At 39.9% G+C, this 17,031-nt stretch overlaps 1 protein-coding gene and 1 pseudogene across 5 annotated transcripts in view; one reads left to right on the top strand and one right to left on the bottom strand.

Annotated features, from left to right (window-relative positions):
• Nucleotides 1-17,031, top strand: part of CHD2 (chromodomain helicase DNA binding protein 2) — a 127,009-nt gene that overhangs the window by 28,632 nt on the left and 81,346 nt on the right. For 3 of the 4 annotated variants that reach the window (XM_082835304.1, XM_082835303.1, XM_082835306.1), the window contains 8 exons: nt 3,839-3,946; nt 6,643-6,783; nt 8,273-8,406; nt 9,640-9,865; nt 11,196-11,296; nt 12,442-12,486; nt 12,660-12,838; nt 14,481-14,605. In XM_082835304.1, coding sequence (XP_082691430.1) covers nt 3,839-3,946; nt 6,643-6,783; nt 8,273-8,406; nt 9,640-9,865; nt 11,196-11,296; nt 12,442-12,486; nt 12,660-12,838; nt 14,481-14,605 — 1,059 coding nt within the window. The remainder of the gene's footprint in view (nt 1-3,838; nt 3,947-6,642; nt 6,784-8,272; nt 8,407-9,639; nt 9,866-11,195; nt 11,297-12,441; nt 12,487-12,659; nt 12,839-14,480; nt 14,606-17,031) is intronic. The other variant, XM_082835305.1, reaches the window with a different exon arrangement.
• Nucleotides 8,421-9,633, bottom strand: LOC309959196 (translation machinery-associated protein 7-like; annotated as a pseudogene). The gene has a single exon. The product of its transcript is annotated as a translation machinery-associated protein 7-like (transcript).

Below are 17,031 nucleotides of genomic sequence, written 5' to 3'. Positions count from 1 at the left end.
AATATATGTTGTCAGGTTTCATTAATCCAGAGCATTTTCACAGACTTTCTTTGCTTTTATGACATTGACACTTCTGAAGGTACAGTCTTGGAAGGGAGTAACTCTCCTTGAGTCATGTGAATTAGCATTTTAAAAGCTTAGAAGAGGAAAACATTTTTTGAATTAGTTGGCAGTGTTGAAAATTGAGGGATGGTATGTAAGAATCTAGATTTCTAGTTTTTGAGAAAAGCTGTCGGTGCTGCCCCATATAACACTGGTCTTTGAAACCTTTGGAGAGGCCGTGAGTTCTCCATTTGACCCCATTTACGGTCCTTACCTGGCCCCAGTGGGTATTTGAGATTGTAACCCCTGACTTAAAGTCATACAAACAAAATTTTGAGTTTTGCTTCACCCACTCATGCTGTTTTGATCATTGAACCCTTTTTTATGTAGTCGCTATTCTTGTTATCCTAATTTGTGAAATATTGTATGGGATTTCTCCTGACTCGTTACGGTCCCAGTAAAGCTTAAGCCCACTGTACAGTGGTTCCAAAGCCCTCTCTCCCAACTGGAATCTAAAAAAGTATTTCAGCTGTAATCATTTGAAGTTATTCTCCTGGGATTATAGTTATTTCTCCCTTTCCATTGCTTTGAATTGAAAGTCTGTCACAGTCCTGTGACAGTGGAAGAGAATCCTCGTTAGCCCCAGATTTCCCCTTTTCACTGGGAATTGGTACTGAAAGGCATTCTCTACGGGAAAATCTACTGAAAATCAGTGACGTTAAAGCAACTCTTTCCCTCTTTTCCTTACCTGCCTTCTAAAGTGGAGGAGAAAGGAGTTCCCTTCTTTGAGCTCTTAGAGACAGTTAATAGGAAGCCTCAATGGCTCTTGACCAGAGTTTAGGCCCATTTTATTTAAAAATGGCTTTTGTTCCTTCCCTCCTTTACAGTTCAGATTTGATTTGTGTCCTACCAACCACCTTTTCTTAGTAAAGGAAGAAAACTATACCCAGTTAACTTGCATTCTGACTTTTTCCTATCTATTTATATTGCCTTGAGGCCTCAGTGGCCAAATCTTGGTAGTTTTCTCCCCAGTTCCCAAAATTTTGGCAAAAATTCCATTGATTCCCTTTTAGGGAATCCCATTGATGGCCTCTTAGAGCTGAATCTGGCAATTCAAGTCTCCTTTAATGTATGAAAAATATTTTAATCACGATCTTATATTTTAGACTTCTCTTCATTGTAGCCCAGCATATAATAATACAGCTTAGTCAGGGAGTCTCCCTCATAAAATTTGCATTATATGAGAAGCTAGCAAACTAGAAGTGGACATCGGTTTCACCGTTGGAGAGCCAGGGTTGGGCAGTAATCTTTTTGTAATTGATTGCCTTTTTCACCCTTTATACAAAATGACTTAGTATTGCTGGTTGTAACTTACTTTTTTTCCCCCTCTATTCTGGAAAATTAAAATGAAGTTTGAAGTAATCCAGCCAATTTCAAATACACATACATAAAACTCATTTAGATCTTTTAGGCCTCTGATTGTTCAGATCCTCCCAGAATGTGTAACCCTGGCTTTAATGTTTGCAGATTCTGTGGTCTTCAGTAGGTTATGGTTGAGAGTAGGCAGGGTTGGGGATTTGACATGTACCAAACAGCTTGTTCTCCCTGGTCTTGAGTTTCCCCCTACCTGGGAAGAGGCCTTTGAACCAGACAATTTGCTAATTTTTTGTACATTCTTTTTTTTTTTTTTTTTTTTTGCATTACGCGAGCCTCTCACTGTTGTGGCCTCTCCCGTTGCGGAGCACAGGTTCTGGGCGCGCAGGCTCAGCGGCCATGGCTCACAGGCCCAGCCGCTCTGTGGCATGTGGGATCTTCCCGGACCGGGGCATGAACCCGTGTCCCCTGCATCGGCAGGCGGACTCTCAACCACTGCGCCACCAGGGAAGCCCTTTGTACATTCTTATATTGGGAGATTCTAAGTCCTCCTGGTTGTCTGTAAGTCTACAAATCTGCAGTTTAACTGGAAAACTAGACTCAACATCCATTCTCTCAGTGTTTACTGCCAGTTTAGTCTCCTAAAGTTATGGAAGTGGTCCTTATTAGCTACCCTGATAAAGATTCTCAATTTCTGGCAGAGTTATATAAATTACAAATAATACTTGACTGTGGATCTTTCTCATCTGATCTGCTCTCCCTTAGGTCTTACGTGCATGTTCTTTCAAGCTTGTTTCCTGTGAAACCACTTCTCTCCAGTTTGACTGTGTGAGTTCCTTCTAAAGGGTAAACTGTTCTGGACTTGGCCCAAGGGAGACTGTAGCCTTAGGTGCCAATCTCCCAATTGCTGGAGACATCTTCCTTTTTTCCTTCCTGGTCGTCACCATCTATTCCTTGGATTCCTTAGCAGACATTTATTGTACGAGGCTCTAGGCAAGAAGCATAAAGCAGGTTCCCAGAGTATAGTTCGCTTTAAAGAGAGAGTGAAGGATATTAGGTGACAATAGTAGGCCTTAATATCTTACCAGTCTGCTTCCGAAAGCACCCTACCTGTCTGACAGTCTGATAGGACTCATTCTTTAATTATTTCTTTATTTAACAAAGATGTATCTCCATTTGCCTGCCTTTGTGCTAAGCTCTGGTACAAAGATACCCTGCCCACATGTAGTGACCTACTATTAGGTAAATGGATATGAAATGGTAGTGCCAGTAGAACTTGAGTAATGTACGTAGAAGTGCTCCACTGCCTTTTCATGGAAGGCTTGAAAAACATTTTTTCCTGTGATGTTTCCACTAATTCAAGTGCAGGGTGGCTCCTGGACCTTTTAGGAAGGTTCTTCCACTATTACTTGGACTTACTCTCCCATGAAGAATATTGATTTGACTTTGCAACTTGGCAAGCGTTGTCTTTAGCATAACCTCATTTTCTATACACAGACCCAGAGACACAATGGTAATTGTTTTGTTTAGAGAGAACCCCAGGTTCTTGCCTATTAAGTTTTTTTTTTTTCCTCTAGATATTTCATGCCCAGTAGCTATTAAATATGCTCCTTCCTTCTTCCCTGCAGGTGAGAAATGAGCTGAGTTTATGTGATGTCTTGTTTGGTATTCAAGTAAATTTCAAAAACTGTTTGGGGATAGTAGGGCACGGCACCTATAGGGTATGGCTCTCCCAAGTCTTCTACGATCTTGAGGAGCAAAAGAATACCTACTGTATTTAATAATTATTAAAAACTACTTCATTAGTTGAACAGGTTATTTAGTAGGTAGTAGATTTATCATTGAAAAATAATTTTGGGGATTGTTTTCTCAGTGTATTCTAAAGATGTTAAAATAACTAGTATAGTAGTTCTCAAGTCTCTCAGCATCATCTGAATTTGTTAACATTCAAATTTTTAGGCCTCACATTACACCTACTGAATCAGAAACTGGCTGTGGCCCAAAAATCTCTTTTAATAAGCCCTTGAGGTGGTTCTGATCCATGCTAAAATTTGAGAACCTCTGATCTAGTATATATTATGGCTTCAATCTGGTCAATGATAGTAGTAAATAAAAATAGAATATTAGAGATTTAGCAGGATTTTTTTTTTCAGAACAAACGGTTTAAAAAATACAGCCTTAGCTTCCATTTTCATTTATTTTTGATACCAGATATAAAATAGGAATAGATATTACACAGCCTAGGAAGGAACACAACCAAAATTTAAATGGAGCTAGAACGAATCTTTTAGCATAATATCTAAAATATACATGTTCTGCCTTTTTGGCTAATCAGATTGTCAGATTTGTCAGATTCTTCAAGCTAAACAAATCTTGAAGAATTCTTTTAGAAAAAAAAATTTTGCTTTGCTTTTGATCACAGAGAAAAATGGAAACGGGAGCCCTCAGAAGATGAACAGGAACAAGGCACCAGTGCAGAGAGCGAACCAGAGCAAAAAAAAGTGAAAGCCAGAAGACCTGTCCCCAGAAGGTGCAGTGTTTGCTTGAACATCTCTGCTTCTGGTCGAGCTTAGTTTGTGTTAGATTGAGAAGGACGATGTAGTGCTAGCCCGAAGGCCTTAATTGATGGGGTACAGTGTGTTGTGATTCCGGATTTTGAATGTCTGGTTAACTTCTTGCCAGCCTGCATCATTAGCAAGTAATTCGACTACTGAGCTACTTATATTGATTTTGTGTGTTTGCATGGTATGTAGCTCAGAGTGGATCTTACTGTTCATACTCCAGGCAGACTAGTTATGAGGAACGAATGTATCTTCCACTCTTAAAAAAAGCTCCCTGTGTATTTGACTAGTGTACAAGTTCTTTTTGGGAGAACTAATTGTTAAGTTTAATTGGCTGGTTCAAAGCATACTTTACTGTTTATTATCCTGTTCTCATAATCTTTATAACGTTAAGCAGAGAATCTGTGCAGGGAAGGAAGTAGGTGGAGATGAGAGGAAACTGGTAATTTTTGATCAGACATATGGCAATGAAAGGTACTGGTGATGGAGAACGGAAGGCAGGAGGCAGAGAGGCCCCAGGAAAATTTACCTCCTTGCAGTATTGCTTAGGATGCTTTTGGCAAATATTGACTTTGGGCCAGATCCCACTCACCACCTATTTTTGTATGGCCTGCGAACTCAATATAGCTTTTATAGGTGAACATTTGTAGTTTGGTGATGGGGAACACTAAATTTGAACCCTAGCGAAGTGAAATGTTATCCCTTCAAAAAGAATTCTGTTCTTCTCATTAGTAAATGCTGTATCACACAAAAAAGTACTCAATTATTATTATTTTATTTTGACTTTCGTCAATAAAATATTTGTTAACATTTATTTTCTCTTGTTATATAAGTACCTATTTAGTGGCCTCAACTTTGCCTCTTGTCTGAGAAAGTAAAAGATACTTATCCTCTAGCCATTTACAGCAGACATGTGTCTATCCCTGGCTTAGGACATTGTACTTGACCCCTCACCTCCCACCCCAGCAGGGAAATTCATCAGTGAGTTTTGTCTCCTTTCTTCTCAGTTTCAGTTCTCAGGGCTGGAATCCACTCCAGTTCTGTCTTCTAGATTTTTACCCATCATTTATTGAGTCTCTGGTCATCTGTCTGTGTAGTGTTGGTTATGGCAGGTATGAGAGAAACAGGTGATAATGATTGTGAGTTTCCATCTCCCTCTTTCTCCTTTCACCTTTTTACCACTGATGGAGAACTTGGGGATTTCCTTTTGAGAGCTCCTAGTCTGTGGCTCTCAGTCCTGGCTGCAGGGAAGTCAATAGAGGGGCCACCTCCTCAGTTCGTTCCATTGGTCTGTGGCAGGGCACAGTCTCTCAGGTAGCGTTCCTGGTATATTTAATGTACATAGGAGAAAAATATATGTGTAGTTATTTCTTTTCCTTTACTTCCTTTATACAGATTATAGCATTCCATGCATCATCTTCTGCATTTTTCTTTCATTATCTTGGAAATCTTTCCTTATCAATGCACAGAAAACTCCCTTTTTTATGGTTGCGTAGTATTCTGTTTATTGAACTAGTTCCCAGTTGATGAATGTTTAGTTTTTCTAATCTTTTGTTATTGCAGATACCACAGTGAATACCTTACTGTGTCTGTATCAGTCTATATCTGTAAAGTCAATTCCCAGAAATAAAATTGTTGTATTTGTAATTTCTTTTTAAATAAATTAATTTATTTTATTTATTTATTTTTGGCTGCGTTGGGTCTTCGTTGCTGTACACAGGCTTTCTCTAGCTGCGGCCAGTGGGGGTCACTCTTCCTTGCCATGTGCATGCCTCATTGTGGTGGCTTCTCCTGTTGCGGAGCACGGGCTCGGCGCAGGGCTTCAGTAGTTGTGGCTTGCGGGCTCTAGAGCGCAGGCTCAGTAGTTGTGCACGGGCTTAGTTGCTCCATGGCATGTGGGATCTTCCTGGACCAGGGCTCAAGCCTGTGTCCTCTGCATTGGCAGGCGGTTTCCCAACCACTGCGCCACCAGGGAAGCCCTGTCATTTTGATAGATATTTCCAAATTGCCCACCAGAGAGCTGTCATCCGTAGCGTGCTGCATGTGTATTTTTATGTCAGGTGATCTTGAGGAATAGTTGAGAACCGTTGCCTCAGAACCCACAGTACAGTTTTCTCTTCTTCCCTGCAGGGAATTGGTTCCAGGACCCTTGTAGATACCGGAATCTGCAGATGCTCAAGTCGCTTCCTTATATAAAGTGCTATAGTATTTTCGTATAATCTATGCATCTCCTTCTGTATACTTTTAATCATCTGTTGATTACTTATAATACCTAATACAATGTAAATGCTACGTAAATAGCTGCTAATGCTCAGCAAATTCAAATTTTACATTTTGGAACTTTGTGGAATTTTTTTTGCAAATACATTTTTGATCCATGGTTGGTTGAATATGCAGATGTGGACCTGCAGATACAGAGGGCTGACTGTATTCCTATAAATGACTGAAGGGTGTTAGCAGTAGAATCACTTTCATGTTTCTAGTGAAGCAGATCTCTAGTGAATTAGAATCTCAGGGAATGGGACCTGGGAATATTCATGTCTAACATTCCCCGGGTTAATTCCTATGTATGAACCCTGCTCTGGGAAATAACAGTTATATAGATTTGAAGTAGACAACAGATGATAAAGTAAGGACTTCGCCATTTTTTCTTTTCTCATTTTAGAGCAATGCCCAAACCTCGTGTTAAAAAGCAACCTAAGACGCAGCGTGGAAAGAGGAAAAAGCAAGATTCTTCTGATGATGAGGATGAAGATGATGAAGCTCCCAAAAGGCAGACTCGCCGCAGAGCGGCTAAAAATGTTAGGTAGGTGATGCCCCAGAAGGTTTTCATTAGTGTGAAGGGAAGGTGATAGTGTAGTTGGCTAGAGCCTGGTTCTGATAAGTCCAGGATTAGGCATTTGATAGGTAAAAATAATGACCTGTGTCTTGAGGTTGTATTCGGAAATCTGGTCAGGGTTCTTGCAAAAAGAATGGTTCTGGCCAATAGGAATATGGAAAGAATAGTGATAACTCATTTCAAGCCTTCATTCCTATGAAGAGAACTGCTTTATTTCAAGTCCATGTTTCGTTGAGGTGGTAGTGATGTTATCTTCATTTCATGACATCCTTTTTTAGGAAGGACATTAGGATTGTATTTTCACTTTTGAATTGCTGTTTGAATCAGCCAAATTCTTTTGTTTCAGCTTATGTATTATTTGGATATAATAATCTTATCAAGCTTACGATACGATATGAAGCATTAATAGAAAATGAAATAAAGGAATAGATATATGCAAACATAAATATTTTACTTTATATGAATCAAAGGGTATTTAATTTCCTTTTAGAGGATATGCAGGTTTCTTTTGGTCTACTTAAAGATGGTGAAGCTGAGTCCTGGAGTTATTAATAACCTGTTCAATGTATCCAGTTAATACTTTGAAAGCTAGGACTAGGTTTTGAGTATGTTAATATGTAGCTTAGCACTTTTTCCTCCTACAGCTGTACTGCATCCAGAATTGTGTTTTTCTCTTCTGTAACCCCCAAACCATTTGTTGTTAATATATGGTGGAAGGTTACATTTTAATATTTTATTACCAGGAAGTATGCTCAGTAACTTGAGAATACTTAAATTTCATATTCTTGTTATTGGGAGACAAAATGCAGGGTCGATACATTCAATCTTAGATGTATTGCTCCGCTTTTATCTAATGGAATACTAGTAATTTTTTTCATTTATCGTGCATTTTCTTTCTTTGTAGTTGTTTCCTTGTTTATACATAGTAATGACCTCATTAAAAAATGAAAACAGGGCTTCCCTGGTGGCGCAGTGGTTGAGAGTCCGCCTGCCGATGCAGGGGACACGGGTTTGTGCCCCGGTCCGGGAAGATCCCACATGCCGCGGAGCGGCTGGGCCCGTGAGCCATGGCCGCTGAGCCTGCGCGTCCGGAGCCTGTGCTCCGCAACGGGAGAGGCCATAACAGTGAGAGGCCCGCATACAGCAAAAAAAAAAAAAAAAAAAAGAAAACATAGGAGTGTCTTTGTAGTAGTTTTCTATGTCTTGCTTACAGAAATCACTGTAGTCAGTTTCTATTTTGAAATATGTTAGCCTTCCTGCAGCTATCTGTGAACATGCATTAATACTTTAAGCAGGAAAAAAAAATGAACTTTGAGCCCATTTTATCGTGGCTGATCTGCACAACAGCATGTTGCAGCCAAAAGGGTATGGTTCCTCGTCCTAATGATACTATGTATGGTGGTGTTTGAATCTGAAAAGATAGTTTCGCATTTATTCGGCATTATTCCTCATGCAGTTATAAAGAAGACGATGACTTTGAGACTGACTCAGATGACCTCATTGAAATGACTGGAGAAGGAGCTGATGAACAGCAGGATAATAGTGAAACTATTGAAAAGGTCTTAGATTCAAGGCTGGGAAAGAAAGGAGGTATGTGAAGACAACACTTCATTTTTGCCATAGGTGGCAACAGATGTTATGGCAGGGAGTCCAGATGTTTAAACAGGAATAGAATTAAGGATCATCATTGCCTCAGGCACAAGGAACAGCTTACTTTTTGCCAGATTTCTTAATGCCACCTGTGGCCAGGGACCCTTTCCCTTGGCCTTTGCTTTTAGCTCCTTGAGTTACTTCTTCTGCTCTTTCTGTTTCTGCTTGCATGCTTCACCTTCCTCGTCCATCTCCTTAGCCTGATCCTTGGGTTGCTTCAGGGGCTTCTTGACACCTTTGCGGCCAGACATGACACCTGCTGCCCCTTCCCTGCCATTGGAAGCTAACAAATTAGTTTTTATATCTGCTCAGTAAGGCCCAAATTTTATGTATTGAGCTCTGAAGTGATGAATTTCAGTCCATGCCCTTATTTGTTGTGAAATGTGGAAGTTTTTCTGACCCACAGAAAAACTGACCTGAGACTATAGGGCTGTGTCCCATATGTCTTTGAGATTTTAAAATTGAGCTGGTTAAAGATGTTTTAATATCTTAAAAACCAGTGATGCAGCAGAGATTCTTGATTATTAACATTAAGTAAATCTACCTTTAGTTACTTGTTTCTGAATCTCCTTGTGATAAGTGTCAAACGTGTTAAATACATATTTGGACAGTAGTGAAGAATTTTTTATATCCAAATTGAGATATCTCACAACTCAGTTTTTTAAAGTAACCTTTCCATATAGGAAATATCAAAATGATACATAATTCATTTTTCTTTGTCTTTTTTTTTCATCCAGGCTTACTTGAGGTTAAGAGAATCAACAGGGAGTTTTGGGTGGTTGAGTAATTGGGGAGATTTTAAATTCTCTTACCTTGTTCTTAATATTCCTGGAGAGAGAGACAGATTTGTTTTCTGAGTTAGTAGGGACCAAAACAAAAGGATATTGCTGTTCCATTTTTATTGTGTTTGGATACAGAGATTTCTTGGATTTCACCAGCAAATTTTGTAATGTTTTAAGTAGTGAAAATTGGGTTTGCATCATGAAAATATTTGAAATTGTTGAACATGTTCATTCTGTACATTCTGTATTGTTTGTGAATTTCTGCTTATTTCGAGTCAAAGGATTTCGGTGCTTCATCCATAAAGAGACTTTTTAGACATTTGTGTATTTGGGAAGCTTTTCAATGTCTGGTTTAATATGCTTTTTAAAATTTAACTGAATCCTTTTTCAGCCACTGGAGCTTCTACTACTGTATATGCAGTCGAAGCTAATGGAGACCCTAGTGGCGACTTTGACCCTGAAAAGGATGAAGGCGAAGTCCAGTACCTCATCAAGTGGAAGGGCTGGTCGTATATCCATAGCACGTGGGAGAGTGAAGAGTCCTTACAGCAGCAGAAAGTGAAGGGCCTAAAAAAACTAGAGAACTTCAAGAAGAAAGAGGATGAAATCAAGCAATGGTACATTATCCATCCTGGATAAAAGAAATACATTTGCAGCCTGGAGGAAGGGAAGGTTTTTAACTAATCCATGGAGAACACAGCTATCTAGAATATCAAATTTTGCCTTTAGCATCTGAATGGACGTGGAGGCATCCACGATTACGTTTTATAAAACTGAGAGCTGAAGATAGTATATATTTTTGTGTGTAGCCACCAAGTCTGTAGAGTTTAATAATAACTAGCTTATGGAGCATTTTTCGGACATGATCTCATTAATCCTCACAGTAATCCTATGAGATTTGTACTGTTGAACAAAATGTTTTTTTGTGGGAAGAGTGAGGTACAGAACGACTCTGTGAGAGGGCCCAGGATTGGAATTCTGGTAGCCTGAGTCCAAGGCTAACGTACTTAAGCACCTTGTTACTTTCTGTGGTTGTCCTGGGGGGTAGCTTGGATGTCAGGAGTTAATAATCTAGAACTCTCTGGGTTATGATATACTTAAAACTAATCTTGGTTTTACACAGTTTACAGAAAGGATGTGACAGAGATGTTCTGAAACTGTGATAGCCTGTTGTTTGTAGTTTACTTACAGCTTTGAGCATGTTAGGTTGCATCTGAGACATACGTGGGGTCACAGCATACACACAACTAAACTGACAAAAAGAAGCATAAGTTCCCCCCGAAGACATATGTGTCAGTGTCATGTGATGAGGTTATTTTGTGTTAGGAATAGGGACAAATGGGTTCCAATTCCTGTTTTATTACTATGCAAAATATGCTGCTTCAGTAAATCAGAAATTTTTTTCTTTGAGTTGAAAACAAAAATATGTATCCCTAAGATATGGGCAGTTTGTAAAGCGATTAGAATTTTAAAAATGCTTGAAAGCTATAGTAGTGTTCAATTTCAGGTTGCTGGTGTTGTCGTTTTATAAGTATGAATAACTGGTTTTCTAAAAAAAGCCACATTTAATCACGCCTAAAGCCCATACATATTTGAAAAAAGGCAGGTTTTCTTGTAAATCTGGAAGAGTTTTATTGTCCTTGTCTATTCAGATATATGAATTTATCACATGAATTCATCACCCAAAATAGTTATTTTTAGGTTTCTTTATTAATGGGCCACATCAGAGAGAACAACTGGTGTGTCCTAGAAGTCTAAGGTTTTTAGTGTTTTCTATAAGTCTTACGTGTTTTTCTTAAAATCTCTGGCCTAATTATTAGTAGAAGATTATTAAGGGGCATATGAAAGTAAAGACTAAGTTTCCTTTCCTACCTTGACTTTGCATTGACAGATGTATATGGATCCCCCAAATCTAATAAGTATTTATTTTTTCTGTCTTCTGTCCAGGTTAGGGAAAGTTTCTCCTGAAGATGTGGAATATTTCAACTGCCAACAAGAGTTGGCCTCAGAGCTGAACAAACAGTATCAGATAGTAGAAAGAGTAATAGGTAAGTACATGGAAACTCATCTAAGCAGTGTTTGAGCTCCAGGAATAATAGAACTTTTTCTTTTGGGAGTAATGTATATATATTGAAAAAATGCAGGACTTCGCTGGTGGCACAGTGGTTAAGACTCTGCGCTCCCAGTGCAGGGGGCCCAGGTTCGATCCCTGATCAGGGAACTAGATCCCACATACATGCCACAACTAAGGAGCCTGCCTGCCGCAACTAAGATCCAGTGCAACCAAATAAATAAATAAATATTTTTAAAAAATGCATTTTTGTAGGTATACTTTTGGAGAATAGACAGATGCCTAGATTTATTTTGAAGGAAAAGCTAACAGGCTTTGCCAGTAGATTTTAGATTACTGGGGGGGAAAGAAAGAGGTGGCAAGGATGGTGCCAAGATTCTTGACCTGAGCAAATAGGAGACTAGAGGTACCATTTACTGAAATAGAAAGAATGGAAATCAAGAACTTATTTTGATATTTGTCAGTTTGATATACTTCTCAGTCATCTAAGTGGATAGTATTGTGAAGGCTGTAGCATATATGAGTCTGGAGTTTAGAACTCAGTCCGGGCTGGAGATTTAAATTTGAGGATATAATCCATATGTAGATGGTATTTAAAGCCTAAGGTTTAATGAGATAATCAAGAATGTGTACGTGGTGCGAGTAGAAGTCAGAGGGCATTCTAGCTTTCGGAAGTCAGGAAGAGAAACCAGCAGAGGAGAGTGAGAAAGGACAGCCAGTGAGACAGGGGGAGAGCCAGGAGAGGGAGGTGTGCTGGGAGCCAGGTGATTCACGCGGTTCGGGCAGGAGGAGGCGCTGCCAGTCAAAGAGGACTGGGACTTGATCCTTCAGCTTGGCAGCAGGCCTGGCCCTGGGGAGATGGACCCATGAGGTGGTGGGGCTACAGGCCTGATGGGGTGGCTTCAGGGGAGAGTGAGGGGACAGTATGAAGAAAGCTCCCCCGGGGAGCCTTGTTGTAAAGGGGGAACAGAGAGATGGGGTAAGTGCTAGATAGGCTGCTTTTTCTTTTCTTTTGTTAAGATGTGAGATAGTAGAGTATATTTGTACTCTTATTCATAGGACCTAAAATGTCACCGTTTTCTTGGTTATGGTGATAACTTACCCAGCTTTCCATTTATTTAGCAGTGAAGACGAGCAAATCTACACTGGGTCAAACAGATTTTCCAGGTAAGCAAGACAACTTGTTTATAAATACTGTTTAGCATTTAAGAGCAGTTCATGTTTTGCAGAATATTTACAGCTTTGCCACATGGTGTTTCCTTGGTTATACATAAAACAGAATGTCACTCCTCTCCTTTAATTGACAGTTGCTGATCTGTAAATTTTTATATGTGAAATAGCTCACAGTCGGAAGCCGGCACCTTCCAACGAACCTGAATATCTATGCAAATGGATGGGACTGCCCTATTCAGAGTGCAGCTGGGAAGATGAAGCCTTGATTGGAAAGAAATTCCAGAGCTGCATCGACAGCTTCCATAGTCGGAACAACTCAAAAACCATCCCAACAAGAGAATGCAAGGTGTGGTGACTGCTGGCTTTTGAATTTTCAGGGGAAAGGTGTATTGCTACAAAGGGTTGGCCACATAGATAGATGTTGGGAAGAGAGAATACCACAAAAGTAAGTGATAATTCCTATTTTGAAGTGAAAGAAAATGACTTAACCTTGACATCAAAGGAAAATAATTAAAACAAAAGGAGAGGATGAGTTGTATAATGGCTTTGCTGACTTCTTTAATCTTCTTATTTACACAATCAGATATATCTAATATGGAGATATTGTAGAGAATACTGGAAAGAATTAAAGCACTTTAAAGAGAAGTGACGGGAAAGGGGAGTGTCTGAATTCTAGGTTATAAACTAAATATATAGGCTCTTTTATTTGCTAGATTGGTTGTACAGTTCCTTTTCTTTCTTTGGAATTCATTCCCTGTGTAAATTGGTATGCTTGGGTCCTCAGTAGTAAATGTTTATGTAAGACATGGCCTCTCTCTCCAAGAGGCTGACATTCAAATTCATGGCACCAAACCTCTATCTGTGAAAAGCAGTGTGTAACTGAAGGTCAATGAGTGTGATAAAGACTATTCCAGAAGTAGGAGTCACTGAGCCACAGGGATCATTGAAGTGGTTTTAAAATGAGGAAATTGTGGTGCTTGAAGTGCCCTGTCCTTGAAGACTTGATTGGAGCTGGTTAGACAGACAGAAGGGGGCCCAGGTTATTGGCCTCCCGTGAAAGATATTAAGAGAAAGATGTTCTTAGAGTCAGTAGGAGGACCACCGGACCTCAGGGTAGGAAGAGAGGGAGGTGATATTGGCGAGTCAAAGTGTGTATGTCTTGAATACCTTGGAGAGTATTTGGATTTTATTCTGTGGGTCTTCATAAGCCTACCCTCCTGAGCAGAGCAGCAGGCAGGAAACAGTATTTCGTTTAGAAAGTTTCATCTAACGGCCATGTGTTGGAGACCAGAGTAAGCAGTTGTTAAAGCCAGAAGGTCCCACCAGGAAGGTGTCGTAGAAGCCCACAGAGGGAGAATTAGTGTGAGGATGGGGGAAGTGGCAGCAGCTGGGGGGTTGGATGGGAGAAGCACTGTGGGGCAGATGTGGCAGAAGTGGACAGCCAGAGGCATCTGATTCCATTTACTGCCCGCTGCTCACAAAGGAGAGCTGCAACTAACAATAATTACCTTATCAAATACGTTATTAGGACGACACTTCTCATAATGGGGCACTATTCCAGAGAGTGCTAATTTTCAGAGAAATGCTCCCAGAAAAAAACACTATTGTGGCCAAATAACTTTGGGAAATATTCCTGAATGAGTTTCTCCTGTAAGTTCACAGCATACACAAGAATGTTGAAAAGTCATGAGCCGTGAAATTTATATAAGTTTTTAATCCATTGTTTCCCAATGCTATTTAATGATGTTCGCAAACTTACTTCAGGAAAGGAGCAATGACTAAACATTATTTCGGGATGCAATCTGGCTTTGGGAATGCAGACCACAATGCAAGAGCTCGTGGTGGGTTGGGTGTGTTTGGTGATTCAGATGTGAAATTTAAATTCTTACGCTTTGGTGTAGAGCACAGAAATCATGGCTAGCATTTTAACATAGGAACAGGAGGAAGATTTTCTTCAAACCTGGGCTTTGTTAAATTTTGCATTTCAGGCCCTGAAGCAGAGACCACGATTTGTGGCTTTAAAGAAACAGCCGGCATATTTAGGAGGAGAGAATCTGGAGCTCCGAGATTATCAGCTAGAAGGTCTCAACTGGCTTGCTCATTCTTGGTGCAAGTAGGTAGAAAAATATGTTTGATGTTTTCTCTACTGTTTCTGGCTTTTTAAAACTGTTTGGTATAAAGAATTACTTCCTTTTCTTGTACATTATAGAAATAAAAAAATTATGTGATTGAAAGGAGCCACTTCTGGGAGTTTTTATGTATGTATAATTACCAGTTTAGTCTGAAGTAAAAAGTACTTTGTTATTTAGTTATTTGGGGGTTAATTTCTCATAGCCAGAGACCTATGTCTTACTATGTTATTTATGAGTATAAATAGCAAGGTAATTTGCCCATATCTTTAGTGGGGAAGGAGTTATTCTCAGAAGAAAGAAGAAAATGTCTTTTTTCCATTCAGTTGTCTTTCTGAGCCAGGGAAACCTTTAATTTTACATAGTGGTGCTGAAGAGTGATGTGACCCCCACCCCCCCTATTGCTGTACAGGCCATCCCTTGTAGAGGAAGTTCTCTGACAGTTGGACTTGTGAAATTATCCTTTACTTTTTTGTAACAAGATCACCATAGTCTTGGAAAAAAGAAAAAGAGAGATGAGACAATGAGGTTTAAAGGTACTTTGAGGCTGTACTCATAAATTTTATTCACCAAATTCAATCGCAAATTCAAGTAGTCCCTAATTACTATGTATTAGGGACCTAGGTAGGCCTGGAGAATTTTTTTTTAAGATTTTATTTATTATTTATTTATTTTTGGCTGTGTTGGGGCTTAGTTGCAGCACGTGGGATCTCTGTTGAGGCATGTGGGATCTTTCGTTGCGGCATGCGGGCTCTTTGTTGTGGTGCGCGGGCTTCTCTCTAGTTGTGGCATGCGGGTTTTCCCTTCTCTAGTTGTAGCATGTGGGCTCTGTGGTTGTGGTGCACGGGTTCCAGACCACGCGGGCTCTGTAGTTTGCAGCACGTGGGCTCTAGTTGAGGTGCGTGAGCTCAGTAGTTGTGGTGCGCGGGTTGCCCCGAGGCATGTGGGATCTTAGTTCCCTGACCAGGGATGGAACCCACGTCCCCTGCATTGTAAGGCAGATTCTTTACCACTGGACCACCAGGGAAGTCCCAGGCCTTGAGAATTTAATAGTGAACCAAGACAAGACAGGATTCCCCTGTCTTCATGGAACATACGGTGTGAGAAGTACCTTTAATGTGTGTCTCCAGATTCCTTCCCCCACATGTAAACTCTTAATTTCTTAGTGTTTTATGGCAAAGCAAGAATTCTTATTTCAGAATTAGACTACAGCCTGAAGACAAAAACATGCCAGCTTCTTTTCTCAATGCCGAAAAGATGGTTTTTAAGTTACAGAGGTGCATTTACAATGACTTTCCCAATTGAACCATGTACTACTCTTTGTCTTGTAAAAATTTATGTAATATTTAACGTTCAATATGAGAATCAGAGATCTTGAGGAGATTCAATTTCTGTGACTGAGAATGGAGTGGAGGTCTGATGTTCTAAATTCCTTGAAAGTTATTTTTGTTTCAGAGAATAGTGAGACCTGATCTTCCTAAAGGACGGTTATAAGCTAGGTAGAGCCTTAAGGAGTTGTTAACTAACCCTCTTGTTCTGTAGTTGAGGGCTCTTAGGAGCCCTTGTCCAAAGTCACACCATGTAGAGTCCTGAGCCAGCATTTTCTACTTTAAACTGACTAATTCAGAATCAGCTGAAAAGGGCGCAGGCAGCTACTAGGCCCTGGTCATGGGAACCTTGAGTTAAGTAACATGCTGTTTTGGTCTAGTTCCAGAAAAGCAGGCAAATCAATCCAAACTTCCTTTCATGTGTATAAATGGACAGTGGCAGTTTGCTAGGGAGAGGAAATGTTGGAGAAAATTAACCCTGTTTCCTCCCCAGTGGTGTGAAAAGGTGAGAGAAATATGAGGAAAATTACTCAAAGGAATCTCTTCTTGGTGAATTAAATGTCTTGTTTTTCTAATCGATTAAGTTGTCTTTGACTTGAATATTGGTTTTAGTTCTCTCCGGTCCACTGATTAAGCATGTATTATATATGTGTAAACCTCCCATGGCCTGATTTTCAAGAACCTTGTAATATTTTCAGACTTATGGCATACATGCAGTCCTGGTTTTCTGTCAAATGGGCTCTTTTCTATTTCTGGAACATACTTTCCTAACTCTATTTCTTTCAGTTTAAATTAACTTAATTTACTTAAAGGTTTTTTCTTAATATCTTTACAATACTTTTCTATTAGGATCCTGTTGAAATCCTGCCTCCTGCCTGTCTCCTAGAGCCTTGTTTCTCAAAGTGTGGTCCAAGCCATAGACCCATAGCACAATATCCAGAAGTACTTGTTAAACAATACAGATTCTTGAGCCCTTCCCCAGATACTCTGATTCAGTAGGTCTGGGGTGGGATTCAGAGATCTGATCTGCCGCCTACCCCTGCTGCAGAGTAGTGTATTTAAAACAAGCTCCAGCATTTAGG

This window comes from Leucopleurus acutus (genome assembly GCF_964270905.1).
Source record: "Leucopleurus acutus genome assembly, chromosome: 1".
In the NCBI taxonomy this organism is placed as follows: Eukaryota; Metazoa; Chordata; class Mammalia; order Artiodactyla; family Delphinidae; genus Leucopleurus; species Leucopleurus acutus.
The sequence above is the reverse complement of the archived record's forward strand: the minus strand, read 5'-3'. Positions and strand labels throughout refer to the sequence as shown.